At 43.7% G+C, this 17,155-nt stretch overlaps 1 protein-coding gene across 8 annotated transcripts in view; it reads left to right on the top strand.

The window, feature by feature from the left end:
- Positions 1-17,155, top strand: part of FAM13C (family with sequence similarity 13 member C) — a 246,127-nt gene that overhangs the window by 152,408 nt on the left and 76,564 nt on the right. For all 8 annotated transcript variants that reach the window (XR_008445678.1, XM_054034905.1, XM_054034904.1 and 5 more), the window contains 2 exons: positions 5,240-5,438; positions 15,623-15,744. Coding sequence is in view for 7 of the 8 variants with exons in the window: in XM_054034905.1 (XP_053890880.1) it covers positions 5,240-5,438; positions 15,623-15,744 (321 nt within the window). In the remaining variant the exon portion in view is untranslated. The remainder of the gene's footprint in view (positions 1-5,239; positions 5,439-15,622; positions 15,745-17,155) is intronic.

Here is a 17,155-nt window from a genome sequence, read left to right as displayed (position 1 = left end):
GTTTGTGTGAGGGGAAAGACCACAATATTAGTAGGGCTACAGCCCAGCTAAACCAATGACTTCTGAAGCCTGTGGCATTGGGTGATGATATGGGAAAAGATGCTTTTGACTTTTAGTATGGGAAGGCAAAAAAGTAGCAACTCTAAGGCCATATCTATGCTGCAAACATTGGTCAATGCAAGTTACATTGGCATAAAGCTGCCACAGTTAGTATATCACTCATGCGTGTGCACTTGACTCCTTGTGTTGGTACTGCATGTATTCATCAGGAGTGCTTGGGTCAATGTGTGGTGCACATTGGATAGGTATCTTAGTATGCAACTCCCCGCCATCTGGAGCACTGTCTCTTGGGAACTTTGGCACTGCATAGTAGGGCAGAAGTGAGTTGCATAGGGGTGACTGAGAGGAAGGGGTCAAGTTCACATCAAGCAGCTTTCTCCATCCTATAATGCAACCCCTATCCCATAATTTTCATGCCTTTTTAAAAATCCCACAAAACCCTGCAGCACTTCTGTCTGTCTGCCATCTCTGACAGAAGCATGGAGCCTGAGCTCCTAAGAGTGTCTCAGGGTCTAATTAAACCTCTCTTCACTATTGCACTATTGTTATGAGAACTGCAAACACAGGACGAACGATCTCTGGTATTTGCAGAACCATAGGAAGAACCTCAGCAGTGTGGGGGACATGACAATTTTGTGGAAGACAGATTGCTGTGGGATGTAGCAAGAACCAATTCAAGGTTGTTGGTGGCACTTACGGGGAAGCTGCAGACAGTAGTGCTGCTTCTGGGCCTGAGAAACAATCTCTGACTCAGGGATCGGCAACCTTTGGCACGTGGACCACCATGGTACGCACCCTGGCTGGCCGGGCCGGTTTGTTTACCTGCCGCGTCCGCGGGTTCGGCTCCCACTGGCCGCAGTTCACCGCTCCAGGCCAATGGGGGCAGCAGGAAGCAGCGGCCAGCACATCCCTCAGCCCGCACCACTTTCTGCAGCCCCCATTGGCCTGGAACGGCGAACTGCAGCCAATGGGAGCCACGATCAGCCGAACCTGCAGACGCGGCAGGTAAACAAACCGGCCTGGCCTGCCAGGGTGCGTACCATGGCCGGCCACGTGCCAAAGGTTACTGATCCCTGCTCTGACTGGTGAGAATGCATTGTAATGCAGGTTCAGGATGATGAGCAGTAGCTGCAGAACATTTGGATGTGAAAGGCCACGTCCCTGGATCTGGATGCCAAGCTCTTCCCAGCTCTAATGCAGGGACTCCAGACTAAGAGATGCACTGACAGCTGACAAGCGAGTGGCGATCACACTGTGGAAACTTGCAACTCCCAATTGCAGCTGGTCAGCAGGAAACCGTTTTGGAGTTGTCATGCGAGTATGTGGGGCCATTAATTGTGTCCTGCTACACAAGACTATGACTCTCAGTACTGTACGTGACATAGTGGGGTTCCCGAACTGTGGTGGAGCAATAGGTATCACGTTATCACTATTTTGGCAACAGATCACCTTGCCCCAGAGTACTTCAACAGAAAGGGCTACTTTTCTATGGTTATGTAACCCTGGTGGATCACCAGGGATGCCTCACTGACATCAGTGTGGACTGGTCAGGGAAGGTTCATGACACTCACATCTTTGAGAACACCGGACTGTTCAGAAAGCTGCAAGTAGGGACATTTTTTCATGACTAGCAGATTACCATTGGTGGTGATAAAATGCCAGTAGTGATCCTGGAGGACCCAGTCTATCCCTTGCTTCCCTGGCTCATGAAGTCATACACTGGCCACCTCAACAACACCAAGGAAAGATTCAGCTACCAGCTCAGCAGGTGCAGAATGGCAGTTGAATGTCTATGGGTGGTTGAAGGGATGCTGGTGATGTTTACTCACGAGATTGGATCTCTGCAAGAGGGGGAAAAAAACAGTGGTTATAGCTACCTGTTGTGTCCTGCATAATATCTATGAAACAAAGGAGGAAAAATTGCTGCCACAGTGGAGATGAAGCGTGTTTCTCCTGAGTTTGCACAGCCAGCCACAAGGGCTATTGGAAGAACTTAATGCGGAGCTCTACAGTCGAAAGAGGCCTTGACAGAGCACTTTAACGGTCAGCCACAGCAATGCATTGTGTGGACTGTGCCCTACCTGTCCTGAAGTTTTGGGGGCTTTTAGGAATTGTATGGTCCTTGGTGTACATTTATTAATATAACACTGTCTGGCAATGTGCCTATTAATTATATGGTGCTTGCTGTGAATTTATAATTATTACACTGTGTTTGTCACTGATCCTATGAGTTTTGTTGACCTCTACAATAACAGGTCGTGGGAGCTTTCAGTAGTGCTATGCATTCTCCAGCATATGTTATGAAGTCATAAAGATCAATTATTTACCAAAAATAGATTTTTATTACATAACAAAACCAGTGCAAAAAAGGTGCAATTAAAAAAGGCATTCAATAAAAACTTCTAAAATAAATTAATGGAACAGAACTTAATAAGGGGACAGAACATTCATATACATTTTGGCTATCCATACAGCAACTGTGACTCTCACAAGTCAGTGTATGTGAAGCTGTGTTTTTTCTACTGTCCCTTGAAAAAGCTCCCTGTCCTTTTTCTGCTGGGACTCCTGGACCTTTCTTCTATCTGCTTTCTTTCTTTCTCCAGGCCGTCTGCAATGTTCACCCTCCAAGTACTCTGTTCATGGTCCAATGCAGCACTAGTTTGCAGGATCTTGATGAACATATCCTCCTGTGTCCTCTTCTTTCTCCTCCTTATCATGGTCAGGCAATCTGCGGATATGGAGGAATGCACTAGTAGCATCTATGGATAAAACATACAGAGGTGTCATTGTCGGTATAGTGACAGCAGAAAGTGCAAGTTAAGTTTCAGAACTTCCTTCCCTTTTGTCCCCTAACATTTAAACACGACATGCTTATGGCTACTTCCGCCTTGGAACACCTGTGCACAACACGCCTATCCAGTCCCAGCCACACTGAGTATGGCCAAGGACAGGTGTAGGGAATGGGGGGTATGAGGAGGGAATTGTTTGGTGGCATGAAACAGTAAAAATTTGGCCCCTATTTCCATGTGTATGAGTGCAAGTTAATAGCACTGAGCACCAGCTCTGTTTTTCCCAGGCAATGGTGATTTTAGCTGATATCTCACTCCCAAGGGTAATGAAGAGAGCACAGTAGTTACTTGTGTCCCTAAGCCACCTGGACCCATACTCTGCTAGCCTGTTTACTGCAGTGGTGCCTGCCGAAGACATCAGAGACTGGTGTGGGAATGTGTCCTATCACAGAGCAATAAGGCTGCCAATACTAGAAATCTTCAGAAGAAGATTGCAGACTACCTCTAAGGGTACGTCTACACTTACCGGAGGGTCCGGCGGCAGGCAATCGATGTTCTGGGATCGATCCCGGAAGTGCTCGCCGTCGACGCCGGTATTCCGGCTCGGCGAGAGGAGTACGCGGCATCGACGGGGGAGCCTCCCTGCCGCGTCTGGACCCGCGGTAAGTTCGGACTAAGGTACTTCGTACCTTAGTCCGAAGTGGGGGGTTAGTGTGGACCAGGCCTAAGAAAGTTGCAACAAGATCTCTCAGGAGAATTCAAGGCACATACCTGTGTCTATAAACCAAGTACTGCTCATGGGCAGCCCAGCTAACTCTCTGCAGGGAATGAAAAGAAGATAACAGCTCCACCTCTCTTAGTTATACTGCTACCTCTTCTAGTATAAGTCAATACCTGTGTTCTGCTATGTTGGGGTCAGGCACCATCTTGGCATTTCAACATTACAATAGGAAATGCCTTCACGCTTACCTGAGGTTCCTTCCCCTGAATGGGGCACACCCGCAGGGAGTTACTGGACTACGTGGCGTCTTGGGCAGATTCTGGCTTACAGCATAGATGGACCCCGCAGTTGTATGTACCCCATCTTCCTCTTCTTTGCTGTTCACAACAAGGGGTCTGTGTCTTGGGCTCGTTGGAGAGATCCATGTCGCTCTGTGGGGTGCAGCTCGTTGTAAAAACAGCAGGGCTGTGGCTTGGCGCCGAATTGACTGTTGAGCTCCCTGGCCTTCTGGCATGCCTGCTGCAGTTCCTTTGCTTTTATGCAGCATTGCTGCTGATCCCTGATCTGCCCATTCACTGCCTGTAGATGTCCATGTTTCTACAACTACGCCATAGCTGCGCTTGAACAGCCTCTTCTCCCCACAGGCCCAGATGTGCATCTAAAGCGTGGCATCAGCATGGTTGGTTGGGCAGTTGCACACAAGAAGGGAGAGCTGCTAGGTGTGCGTGTCAAGTTGGGCAATCAGGAAAAGGCATTTCAAAAATATGCAGGGTTTATAAAGGGAGGGGGGATAGCTTCTGCTCTCCAGGACCACGGGGCTATAGCAGTCAGTGTCAGGCATTGTGGGACAGCTTCTGGAAGGCTGTTAGGGTTGACATAAGTCACGTGGTGTCTGCACTCACACTGTGTCGATCACAGTAGATTGACCATGGTTCAAAGCCATTTGGAGAACTGGTGTTACTGTGTCGCCTTAACAGGATGCTTACATCAGTGAGAGACAAATTTGAATATAGATGTATGCACAACTACGTCAATGAAAGGCAACTTATGTCGACCTACCTTTGTAGTGTAGCTCAGGCCTCACAGTTTACAGGCCCCTAAATTACAGTTGCTTAAATTACTCTATATACAAATGTGTACTCATGAATTTAGCACAGGGGTAGGCAACCTATGGCACACGTGCCAAAGGCAGGACGGGAGCTGATTTTCAGTGGCACTCACACTGCCGGGTCCTGGCCACCGGTCTGGGGGGCTCTGCATTTTAATTTAATTTTAAATGAAGCTTCTTAAACATTTTTAAAAACTTATTTACTTTGCATACAACAATAGTTTAATTATTTATTAAAGACTTATAGAAAGAGACCTTCTAAAAACATTAAAATGTATTACTGGCACACGAAACCTTAAATTACAGTGAATACATGAAGACTCGGCACACCACTTCTGAAAGGTTGCCGACCCCTGATTTGGCATATGGTCTGATAATAAACGGAAGACTATAACGGAGACTTGTTTTATTAACATACACAATGTTTAGCTCATATGTGTCCTTACCCTGGCAATGCTAACATAGCAAATAAAACTGAGATCTTGGCACCAGTCCTCCTCAGTATTGTTCTGAGAGATGGCTAAAATCCTGCTTACACCTTTTGGTTTTATTTTCTTCTAGAGATGAAAACAACAAAGAAAACTATCCCAACAACACTACAGTCTTAGAGGACAGCCAGCCAGCATTACAAGATACCCAGCAGCACGTGGAACAGACAGCTCATGACTGCACACTACGGGTTGGAATGGGCAACTTAAAATTAAGAAAGCCCAAATCCATTGCCAAACTAGAAAATGGGAAAAACCATGAAGAAAGTCAGGTAATAAAATAAAACATATCTATTTCTGCTAGATATTTATGGTGCGGTGTCATAGCAGGAATATGTTTTAAATGCAAAGTGATGCAAATGATAGCATTATTAATCCCTGCTCTGACTCACCTCCACAATGATTTGGGCTATGTATCTGGTACAAGTGACACTGCAGTTGAAGTAATTCTTTCAGTAAGGGAATCATGCGGAATCAGTGAGAATTCCCTGATATAGTGATAGATTCTGAATCCACAACTACTCACTGCTGAGAGTAAGGGTGTCATAGTATGGCCCATAGTGAGGATGTGCAAAATATTTCTCCCTCTGAGTTATCTTCTTGTATTTCCTGGACGTGCTGGAATAACGGCAAGATCTTTCTCTTGTGTGGCTTGTGCTAGAGATTTAGACTGGTGTCTATGTCAAACCACTAAATACTGTAATGGTTTATTAATTCTTAGTTATTAGGAGATATTTGGTAAGATGGCTGGAGGATGTTACATCTCATCCCTTTATCCTGTTCAGTGGGTATGAAAAATTAGTGAAAATAATATACTTAGGGTATGTCTACACTGCAGCTGGGAGTGACTCTCCCAGAGAGGGTAGACAGACTCTCACTAGCAGCACAAGGGGAAGTATATCAGGAAAAGCAGCTGATCAGGAGGGCATAAAGTAAGGGGGAGAGATGATTGATCTCTTACCCTCTTGTTAATTATTTTTCTTGCTGCCCTGAATCTGTGCCCCCTTTCAGTTCTCATGTATGTCACACCTGTATCTCAAACTCACTAAAAGCTAAAGTTGGGCAAATCACCCATTGTCAGCTCATTTGCCCCATTTTTATCTCACCAGTGAGTTTGGCTCAAAGAATTTAACTGAGAACGTTGGTTTAGTTTTGTGTAGTATTTTGTGATCATGTAATTAGATCTCCATAAAATATTGATGCAACTGAAAAGTGCAACATCTGGAGGGGGAAAACCTCCAATAAGCCATGAAGTTTTCCTGTGATACAGCGATTGGATTGGGAAACAAAAAAGTCATGATGAGTTCCACTCCCACCCACTCTTCCCCAGGCCCTGTTTCCAATCAGTGAGAAGTGTGGTACCATTCTGCCCCCACCTCTGAACTGAGCACTGATACAGTATCTCATAGATAACAGAATTAGCACTATGAATATGATTGGTTCCCACATAAAATAAATGTTACTTCATCACAGGAAGTTAAAGTACTCTCATCATTGATTGGGCTATAGTTTGGGCCCCGATCCAGCAGTGAGCTCTCCAGGGACAGACCTCTTTGACTCATTGATTTCAGTGGAGTCTGCCCACATGAAGCAGCTCACTGGATTGAGGCTTTCTGGGGAAAATGTTTCCCAAGGCGCACATTTTACAAACTCCTAGTTCACTCTCATGTAAGAGACTATGCATTCACCTAAGCCCCATCTGCAGGCCCAGTGTGGCTGCATGGACTTCTAGGTTTGTTTTGTTGTTTTCTTGAACCAAGTGTACATCTGGCACCCAGGCTGTTGTTTAAAGTGCTTATGAAAAGTAAGGGCTCTGCTTATAGAAAAGTTCAGAGGCAGTTTTTCAAGTCAAGAGCTCCAATATACTATAACCTTCAAATTCTAAAGCGCTTTGTCTGTTTTAGTAACTGATTTTATCTAATGTGCTTCTTTCCATTCTGACTCTCTGCTTTACTTGAAATTGAAAACGAAGTGTTGTTATTTTTCTAGGAGCTGCTGATTACATGGCAAGTTGCCATTATCTTGAAAAAGGGAAAGAGACTGATGATTTGAAACAGCATGCTACTGTGCACACCTGGGCTCCTTCTAAACATATTGCCACCACCAAGCCTCTCAACAAGCTCACAACTGTACACATAAGGCAGCCAATATGCATCTCACTGGCTCTGCTGCCTAATCATGTTCAATTGAAAATGAAAACGAGAATGCCCTCCAAATAGTGATTAAGCCATTCTAGTTCAAGTGATTCCCTATTTTTATTGATACAGAATGTTCCTTTAATGACATCCTCTCCCCAATTTCACTCCTACAATGAGTGAAGAAGCGTTTATTCAAATCATGACAATATCTAATTACAGATTTTGCTTTGACATACCAGAGATTTAATTTTTATTCACATCTCTGTGTGAGTAGCTACTAAGCTCTTAACAGTTACAACATCTTGAGCTGCTCCTGGCAGAATTTAGCTCTTTAATAACGGATAATTGGTGCACTTATTCAATACACAGCAATCTGTATGTATAGGGCCAGATTCTATAAGTTTCCACCAGTGGAAACCCAGATGCATGGCTATGGTAGTGGAAAGGCTGTGGAGAGGGAGTGGTATCGCCAGGGCTGGCTCCAGGGTTTTGGTCGCCCCAAGCAGCCAAAAAAAAAAAAAAAAAGTCGCAATCACTATCTGCGGCGGCAATTTGGCGGGAGGTCCTTTGCTCCCAGCGGGAGCGAGGGACCGTCCGCCGAATTGCTGCCAAATACCTGGACCTGCCGCCCCTCTCCGGAGAGGCCGCCCCAAGCACCTGCTTGCCAGGCTGGTGCCTGGAGCCGGCTCTGGGTATCGCTGTATCCATAAAAGAATAGGGCAGAAATTACAGGTGAACTGGTGCTGGGACAGGTTGCAATGGCAGAGGTAAATCCTAGAAAAGTAACAGGATGTCAGACTAAAGAGTGAAATAAAAATAGCACATGGCCAAAAATAAATCTATAAATGTCAATATGCCAATACCAGGGCCGGCTCTAACTTTTTTGCTGCCCCAAGCAGCAAAAAAAGAGCGCCACCCTGCCGAGCCCCCCCGCTGAGCGCCGTGCCACTGGAACCCCCCCCGAGCGCCGCACCCCGCACTGCCCCCCCGCCGAGCGCCGCGCCACCGGAAGCCCCCCCTCCCCCGAGGGCCGCGCACCGCACTGTCCCCCCGCCGAGCGCCGCGCCGCCGGAACCCCTCCCTGAGCGCCGTGCCCTGTGCCGCCCCCCCGTCGCGCGCCGCCGGAGCACCTCCCCCGCGCGGAATGCTGCGCCGCGCTGCCCCCCGCCACCCCAAGATTGGCCGCCCCTTACCAGGTGCCGCCCCAAGCATGTGCTTGGTTGCCTGGTGCCTGGAGCCGGCCCTGGCCAATACAAGAAGCTTACAAGGATGGGAGTAGGGGGGAAGCAAACTAGAATACCTGGCAATGAAGTGATCACATTTTCAAAAGACCTCAGCACTCAGTTCCTGTTCTTGCCAGTGGGAGCTGTTTAGTGTTGCACACTACTGAAAATCAAGCCACTCAATAAGATGTCCAAAAGTGAGCCTGAGTTCTTTTGAACATATAGCCCATAATGGGCATTGCTGAAACTTGAACAAATTTCAGAGATCAATGGGATACTGGGATATGTGGCTATGAACTGAACAGGAAGGACAGATATAGGTCAGAAGTGGGAGAGAAGCATGAAACCTAAAAGATTTCATAGAACTATGTCTGGTCAATTTTGATGGAATTTTTTCTAGGAAAAAAAATGGAAACAAAGCATTTCAGAGTGGAACCTTCTGATTTTTTTATTTTGAAAGGACTCTTTGTTTTTAAAATTATTTTATATTGGTTTGTAGTTTGTGTATATTAACTTTTATTTTATTTTACATTTTAATTTTAAGACAATTATTAAGCCCTTTTTTAAAATAATATAAAATAAGATAATACAGTAAAACAACATACAAATAAAACGAAATAAAATAAAAATGCAAAAACCCAAAAACATTTTTATTAACTCAAAACAAATTTTTTCAGAAATTTCATTTTGTGACAATTATCAAAATTTTGATTTTTCATTCTGATAATTTTGAAATGCCAGAATTTCCTGTAGATAGAAATTTTGACCAGTGCTATGTAGAATCTAATGTGATAACATGTCTGAGTGAAGAGAACCATGTAGTAGAATCTGTACAGACACAAATCCCACGTGATAAAGACACAAATATACTAGTAGGCAGGGCCGGCTCCAGCATTTCTGCCGCCCCAAACAAAAAAAAAAAAAAAAAAAAGCCGCGATCGGCAGTGGCAGTTCAGCGGCAGGTCCTTCGCTCCTCTAGAGGGAGTGAGGTACCTGCCGCCCCGAATTGCCGCAGGTGCTGTCCCTCTCCCTTGGCCGCCCCAAGCACCTGCTTGTTAAGCTGGTGCCTGGAGCTGGCCTTGCTAGTAGGGAGTATTGTAGCCTGCTATAAATGTGGTTTAGAGACAATTTTGCACGTAACTCAGGAACTAGACCATAGAATTTAATAGAGAATAATAGCCTTTCCATGGACGTTTTGAGCTGTACTGTAGAATTTAATAGCAGGTATAAAATTCTTGATAAATCCTATTTGACAGTTCACAACACTTATATAGAAATTATCATCTTCTGTTTAAAATCTATAGATGTTTTTCTGTAAGGGTATGAAGACCCTGGCATAAATCCCACCTAACAGAAAGCCTAAGGGGCGGGCAGAGTGACATCACAACCTATCCTCCCTTAATGCGAATCCATTCTAGGGAATATGGGCAGGGGCATCAAGCACAAGGAGGTGAATTTATATCTCCATCAAGCAGTTTGAGTGCACCAGGGAGAAGGTTCAGGGAAGACTTGATCAGACTCTATAAGAACCTACACAGGGAGCAGAAATTTGACAATACAGGGCTGTTCAATCTCTCAGACAAAGGTATAACAAGAACCAAAGGCTGGGAGTTGAACCTAGACCAATTCAGACTGGAAATAAAGTGCATTAATGAAGAGGGTACTTAACCATTGGAGAAACCTACCCAGGATTGTGGTGGATTCTTTATAACTAGAAATTTTTAAATCAAGATTGAACGTTTTTCTAAAAGATATGCTCTAGCTCAAGTGCAGCTATTGGATTTGAAGCAGGAATTAATACAGGGAAGTCCTGTGCAGGGCCGGCTCCAGGCACCAGCCTGGCAAGCGGGTGCTTGGGGCGGCCACTCCGGAGGGGGCGGCACGTCCAGCTATTCGGCGGCAATTCGGCGGACGGTCCCTCACTCCCACTTGGAGCAAAGGACCTCCCGCCGAATTGCCGCCGCAGATCACGATCGCGGCTTTTTTTTGGCTGCTTGGGGTGGCCAAAACCCTGGAGCCGGCCCTGGTCCTGTGGCCAGAGTCCAGCAGGAGGTCAGAGTAGATCATCACAATGGGTCCTTTCTGACCTTAAAATCTGTGGATCTATAAATGGTTACTATGGTCCATATCTGTTTTGTTTCCCTGAGCCACTCTAGTGATTCTGTAGTATTAATCTATTATAAAATCAAATGTTATGGACCATTGAAATACCAAAATCAAGTATGTACAGTATATATTCTGGAGAGACAATATAAGAAGTGAGGTTGTGGAATTCAAAGTCTGCTTTTCTTGATTAATCCCCTTCCTCTGTAGCTCATCTTTGATGCACATTAACATGAATTTGGATTATGAAATGATTCACCTTAAATTCTTTACTGATACTGAAATATAAAATAGCACTGAGCTCACCAGCTAATAAGTAGAGCAAATAACAGTCCTATTTCTTAGTCTAATCACCAGGGTGAAGGACTAAGAAAAGTAAATGGTATCTTGACACAAATCACAAGAGACAGAAATGCAGAAAACTGCTACATGAAATTCAGTACTTTGGTATAAATTAAATACATTAATGCCAAAGCACTCCTATTAATTCAACATTAAAGTTGTGGTTTTAAACACACGAGAGTCAGAGAACTGAGTAATGGAGCTACGTCAATATACACCAGCTGTGGGTGGCTTAGGCATGAAATTCTCACCAAGGTTTTAACTCTGCATCCTGCATAGATATATTTTAATAGCATCTTTCATGACTTGATCATAGCCACTGATCAGTGAGGTAAAAAGAAAACTGGGTTCTCTGAGAAGGAGAAAGCACGTGGTTTCCATGTCTGGTCAACCTTTTCTAAGGGCAGGGCACTCTGCCTGTGGCCTTCTAGAACTTGCGCGAAGTAAAAATGTTGCTGGACGGAGCCCAGGGTGAGCCTTGCATTGTCGTGCACCCCCAAAGTTTTCATTGTTTGATTTCCATATAAACCACTTGCAGCTTTTTATAACTTTTTAAAGGAAATACTATAATGATACCTATTTGTACACTACCTATTTCTTACCCTGTTTGGAGTGGTAATAAAAGACCTTGGTTGACATAGTTTTATAGCACAATGACACTGTATATGATTAGTTGATTCAACTGCTTTTTTGGGTGGGGTGGGTTTCAAACTGCCTGTTCTCCCCTTGGGGTGTCTGGACCCTGACTGTCACTTAGCCATGACACCTTGTGCTTTGATACTATCAGATTTCATAAGTCAAAGAAAGTGGGTCCAGTTCAAGATTTGGATGGGAGATCTGTGTTAAATTGTACAGATGGTTCAGCAGAAGACATTCTTCCCTCCAGGTCTGTACAAAACAGCCTCAGCATAATAGCAGGAGGGGACACGGCACTATCAGAGATGCTCTCTTTCAGGTGAAATGTAAAACCGAAGTCCTGAACACACATGGTTTATGAGTAGCCAATTGCATCTTTCTAAGAATAGTGTCTGTCATTTTAGGATTATGTTGTAACCCTAACAGAAACAAACTTTTGAATTTTAGGCAATTTTGTAACAAAATTGTGCTTTTGTGGTGCAACAAAATCCAACCTTTGTGTGTCAAGGGGATTCAATAGTATTATATTTCATTGTAATGTATTTGTTTCTTCTTATCTTTGGGTTAAGATTTATGAATGTGTTGCACGTGGTAAATGGCAGGTGAAAAAGAGAAACCTCTGGTCACTGCCGAGAAGACACAGTGCTGTATAATCACTACTGTGGTATTTGCTGTATCCTTGACACAATATTCAGGCAGCCAAAAATATCATTCTTCTTAAAAAATCTGAAGATAAATCAGTTTGGGATATTCTTTTTTCCTTCCATGAGCTAAAACTTCTGGAAGAGAGACATAAAACATCCTGACGTGCTGGGTCCCTGTTCTGCCAGTGCCTTTCAATTACTGGGCAAAAATGAAATAAATTCTGAAAAATAAATGTGTACATGTTTAAGTGAATTAAGTTGGGATTCTGTTGCCTTTCAATTCAGTGTCACTTGGTCTGGTTTCATTGCCCCAGTCACAATAAACTGAAACTGATGATGGTGGTATCAGGAAGTCCAAGAGATATTGCATGGCTGAGAGTTGCTTATGAGAGGAAGGGAAGACTTTTACAGTTACACAAGGGGACAGATTTTGCTGTTCTTTACAAAGGATCTTCCCTGTGTGCTGAAGTCTTATGGTCCATATCAGCCTTGGAAGTTTGAACTAGCTAATCTAGTGGTGGAGGATAGACAGTGGAGCACAGAGGGTTTTGTGACTTGACTGAAACTTAGGAGATGTCTGTTTAAGTGCAACTTCTGCTACAGACTTACTGCATGTCCTTGGGCAAGTCACTAACTCTTACCAAGCCTCAGTTCCCCATACATAAAATGGTGATGATAATACTTCCTTTCTTCAATATTTTCTCATGTAGATGGTAATCTCTTTGGGGCCGGGACTATTTCTCACTACATGTACGTACAGCGTCTAGCACAGTACAGCCCTATTCTCATCTGGGGCCTCTCACTGCTGTTGTAACACAACTAATAGTAAAATATCTATTCTGCCCAAGGACTATCAAACATCCGAAGGTTTGCGGGTAAATAGAGTCAGCTGACCTGGTTCAGCCTGATTTTACCTTGAGCTTTAATTAAAACAGTTGTGTTGACCTATTCTGTCTCCAAGAGTATATCATCATTTTATATAACCCAGGGAAAATCTTGTTTAGATAATAATGGAAAAACTGGAACAGCTGCAAAAAGTGCCAGTTACTGTAATGTGGATCTCTGTTACCATTTTTGGATAAAATATTATCCATTCAATGCTAAACTAAATTAAATAAATACAGGGGGATCTATGTCATAAAGCTCTGAAGGACATTTTTTAAAAAGGAAAATAACAAACAAGGTTTCTTAGTAATACCATGAAAGTCAAGTAGCATATTATCTTGCCCAGAACAAATGGTAGTTGGCATGCAACAAAGCCATCTTATACATGAATCAAAAATATTGTTATAGTGTCCTAGGCTGCTGCAGTAAACATAGTGGCAGTAGATCTTGCAGGTTCTCAATGATTGCTTCTTGGACTTGAGGTTCTATCCTGAAGTAGAAACCACAAGTACAATCTCTTCTTATTAGCAACTTGAGGCCTGATTCCTGTCCCACTTACTCCACTCTGAATCAGGAATAACTCTATTGAACTCATCCCTCAGCATAAAAAACTTGAAAGGGACATCAATTCAGAGTATCTCCTGAGCAGAGACATTTTTGAAAGTGCCTTAAATTCTGTAGTTTTTGAATAGGCAGCGGTGTGAACAGAAATGTGTTCATGTAAAGACATGTTCCCAATATAATGTACATTTAAACAAACCTCATGGGTAGTGTGTCAGACACAGGACAGACAGAGAAGCAAATGAAAATAGGCATTTTTGCTGTTGAAGCAGTAGGGGTCTCTGATGAGGTGTATGAACCCTAAATGTCAACCACCAAAAATAGGTTGATGACAGTGCTACATTTGTAATGAAAGAGGTGCCAGGACCAAGCAATTTTTTTTTTTACTTTCATAACTGATGAGGCAAGACCAGAGGTGCCAAGACTCCTGGCTCAGCCCTGGTACAAATTAAGCACTGGTTGATGGACAGAGTGTCTCCCTCCACTCCTGTGACTAATTGCCAGAGTAGTAACAGCTGGAGTGAAAGCCTTCCAACCAGGCAGAAGGAATCAGCTGACAGAGAGGCTGAGAAGTACCCTGAGGAAACTTCTCAGCAAGGGCTGGCAATGAACCACCTAAGGTACAGACCCAGCAACCCCCATGGAGGGTGAGGTGAGATTGCTGGGAACAGCAGCTAAGTGGATTTCTTCCCCTTCACCCTACAAGGTAGGGGAAAGGGTTGGACTATGTAGTCAGACCCTTAGTTTAGGACAGGGAGCTAAAGAATAGCCAACACTGGCCAGAAAATAGGAGAACAAAGTCTTAAAGGGCCAGAGTACCCTTCCATTACCCCTGGATAGAGAGGAGGGGGCTTCATTCTGCAAACTTTTCCATGAGTAGTCTCACTGAAGTCATTTGGTGGATTTCTAGGGTTGGGCCCTAAAACAGCAGCAAAATAAAATACTTTAGCAGTGGAAACAAACATGTTGCTGTGCTAAGTACATTGATTTTCAGATTTCTAAATTGCTAGCATAATAATGGATAATAAAAAATAATAATGGAGAAGAAAAAATTTACTTGCCCTTTCAAATTGTCAGAACACTGTATCAACTTAACTAGTCTTTATAACACCCCTGTGTGATAGGAAGGTATTTTTACCCCATTTTACAGATAACAAAACTGAGGCAGAGACTGGTTGAGTGACTAATTCAAGTCAACAAAGCTAGTTATTGAGAGCCTGATCTTAAAACTCAAGCCTTCCTAATTCCCAGTCCTGGATTTCATTCACGAAACCAAACTGGCTTTCCCCCCACCCACTGGCAAGGTGACTGAATCAACAGATTCTGTCCCACTCACCTTCCCTCACTCTAAAGTAAGATTTTACTAGTAAATTAATAACAATATTAACATGCCTGAAAAAATCAGTTGCAAATTTGGAAGCTGATCCTACAAACCCTTACTCATATGAACCAATATTACTTTTGTGAGTCAGGGTTTTCAAGATGGGACCCATACTAGAAATCTTTCTTGTTATTTGATTGAATGATCTTGAATCAAATATAAATATTTATAGATGAACATATTGAGCAGTAAGTGTAGGACACATATTGATGTCTGCTGTCTAAATAATGAATTAATAGAAACAGAAGATGGGTAACAAATTTGTCCCATTGGTGTCTTTTTGTACAGAATCTGCTTTCAAAAAACATTGTACAATAAAGAATGACAGTGCTTTGGGACCTTTTATAGTTATTGCTATCCATTTGTTATTACCATCTTTATGCATCGGGGAATAACTCTTTAAAAAATCAGTATAGAACATTCCACACACCCCCCCCCTCCACAAGCTTTCAGTTTCCTACAGCTGTTTTTTTTTTTCTTTTTACGCAAAATGTTCACATCAGCCAGGCCAGTGCTGACAGGGTGCTCTGTTGGTTTCTGCAGGAGATGGAGAATGCATTGCCAGTATTCTCAGAATGTCAGGGGAAAACAGGAATGTCCGCTAATGACTACACCCAGAATGTGGCTTTCAGATGCCAGGAAACAGTCGTGAGACTTCAACCAAGGTAGGCTTTAACTGCAAGAAAGGCCAATGTGTGTGTATGCTGCCTGCTGTATAAAATATTCAAGTTCCTGACTTTCATTGGCAGTTGTATCCTTTATTCTGAGTCCTAGAGCTGTTCGCAGATAGTAAAGCGGTTGGAGATAACCTACTTTAACTTTAAATTTCCAAGCAAGATGAACATCTTTTCCCTCATCTTAATTCAGAACTTTCAATTCCCTTGGACCAGTTTCAGAAACATCCTGACACTTTCCCCTCCTCCCTTGCCTCACTGATTCTCAGATCTATATTTCTACTGAGAAGTCAGGGAATGACAAGCGCAGGCATAGTTTTGATACTATGATTCACTTAGGGATAAATCAGGCCCTGAATTCAGTGGAATCAGTCTGGTTCCATCAGGAAGGGTTCCATGCAGTGCACCCACACCCCCTGTTCATCTCAGAGCTCCAGGAGGATTCCCTGGGCCCTACACAAGAGGTGTTTTCAGTGCAGGTGACTACACAGATTCATGACCTAACTCACTCCCATTGAATGGGGCACAGCAGCCTGGGAGCTACTGTAGCCAAAGATCCATAGCAGCTATGAAGCAGACTAGAGGAAGGATTCCTTTCTGTTTCTGCCTACATAACCTCCCCAGTGTCCAATGTGTTCGTGTTGGTTATGTCACAAGGAGAAGATTTGGGCCTTATTGACAGGATTGAATTTAGTGTTGAAGATTACACTGTGCTGAACCTGCAGTTCTTGGATCACCACTTCAAACATCAGTCTGAAATACCAGATCTCTTGCTTAGAGGATGGCTCAACAACACTAAGCTGGGTATAATGGTTCTCTTGGGTGAACGTAAGAGGGTCTGTCTTGTATATTTTCTTTGTTCCCTGTCTCAAGTGGCTCCCTGCCTTTTTAGTACTGTTAGTGCCTGAGTCAGGAGACGGTACCGACCCCAGTCACTCTGAAGTCCCTTGTGCGAACTGTTCATAAAAACACTCTGAGCAGTGTCCCTACTGCACATTGCTGGAGAGTATTAGCCAATCTATGCAAGAGGCCAAGTGGCAAGAAGAGTCAGGAAAAGAATCACTTTTTAGAGGGCCTGTAGGAGCAGCTTTCTGCCTCAGAGTGCTGGATGGGTCAGGGGATAGCTAATGGAAATATATAGTGCTTTTCCCTTCTCAGGCACTGGTTCAAATTGGGACTAGGTTAGTAGTGACAATTCTACTCTGATGGCAGTTTGGTGCTTTATGCGAAATAAGCTGATTGCCTCCAGTTATGTTTTTAGTAGGCAACCATCCCAAATGACATTAATTCACACTCTTGGGCGCAGTCTTAACAGAGTGGCCGAGGATTTAATTGGCTTTCAAAGTGAACTGCTTTCAGCCTCTACTTCTGGTACCCCCAATATAAGTTGATGCACAGTAAT

The sequence above is a fragment of the Malaclemys terrapin genome, chromosome 7 (genome assembly GCF_027887155.1).
Source record: "Malaclemys terrapin pileata isolate rMalTer1 chromosome 7, rMalTer1.hap1, whole genome shotgun sequence".
Classification (NCBI taxonomy): Eukaryota; Metazoa; Chordata; order Testudines; family Emydidae; genus Malaclemys; species Malaclemys terrapin.
The sequence above is the reverse complement of the archived record's forward strand: the minus strand, read 5'-3'. Positions and strand labels throughout refer to the sequence as shown.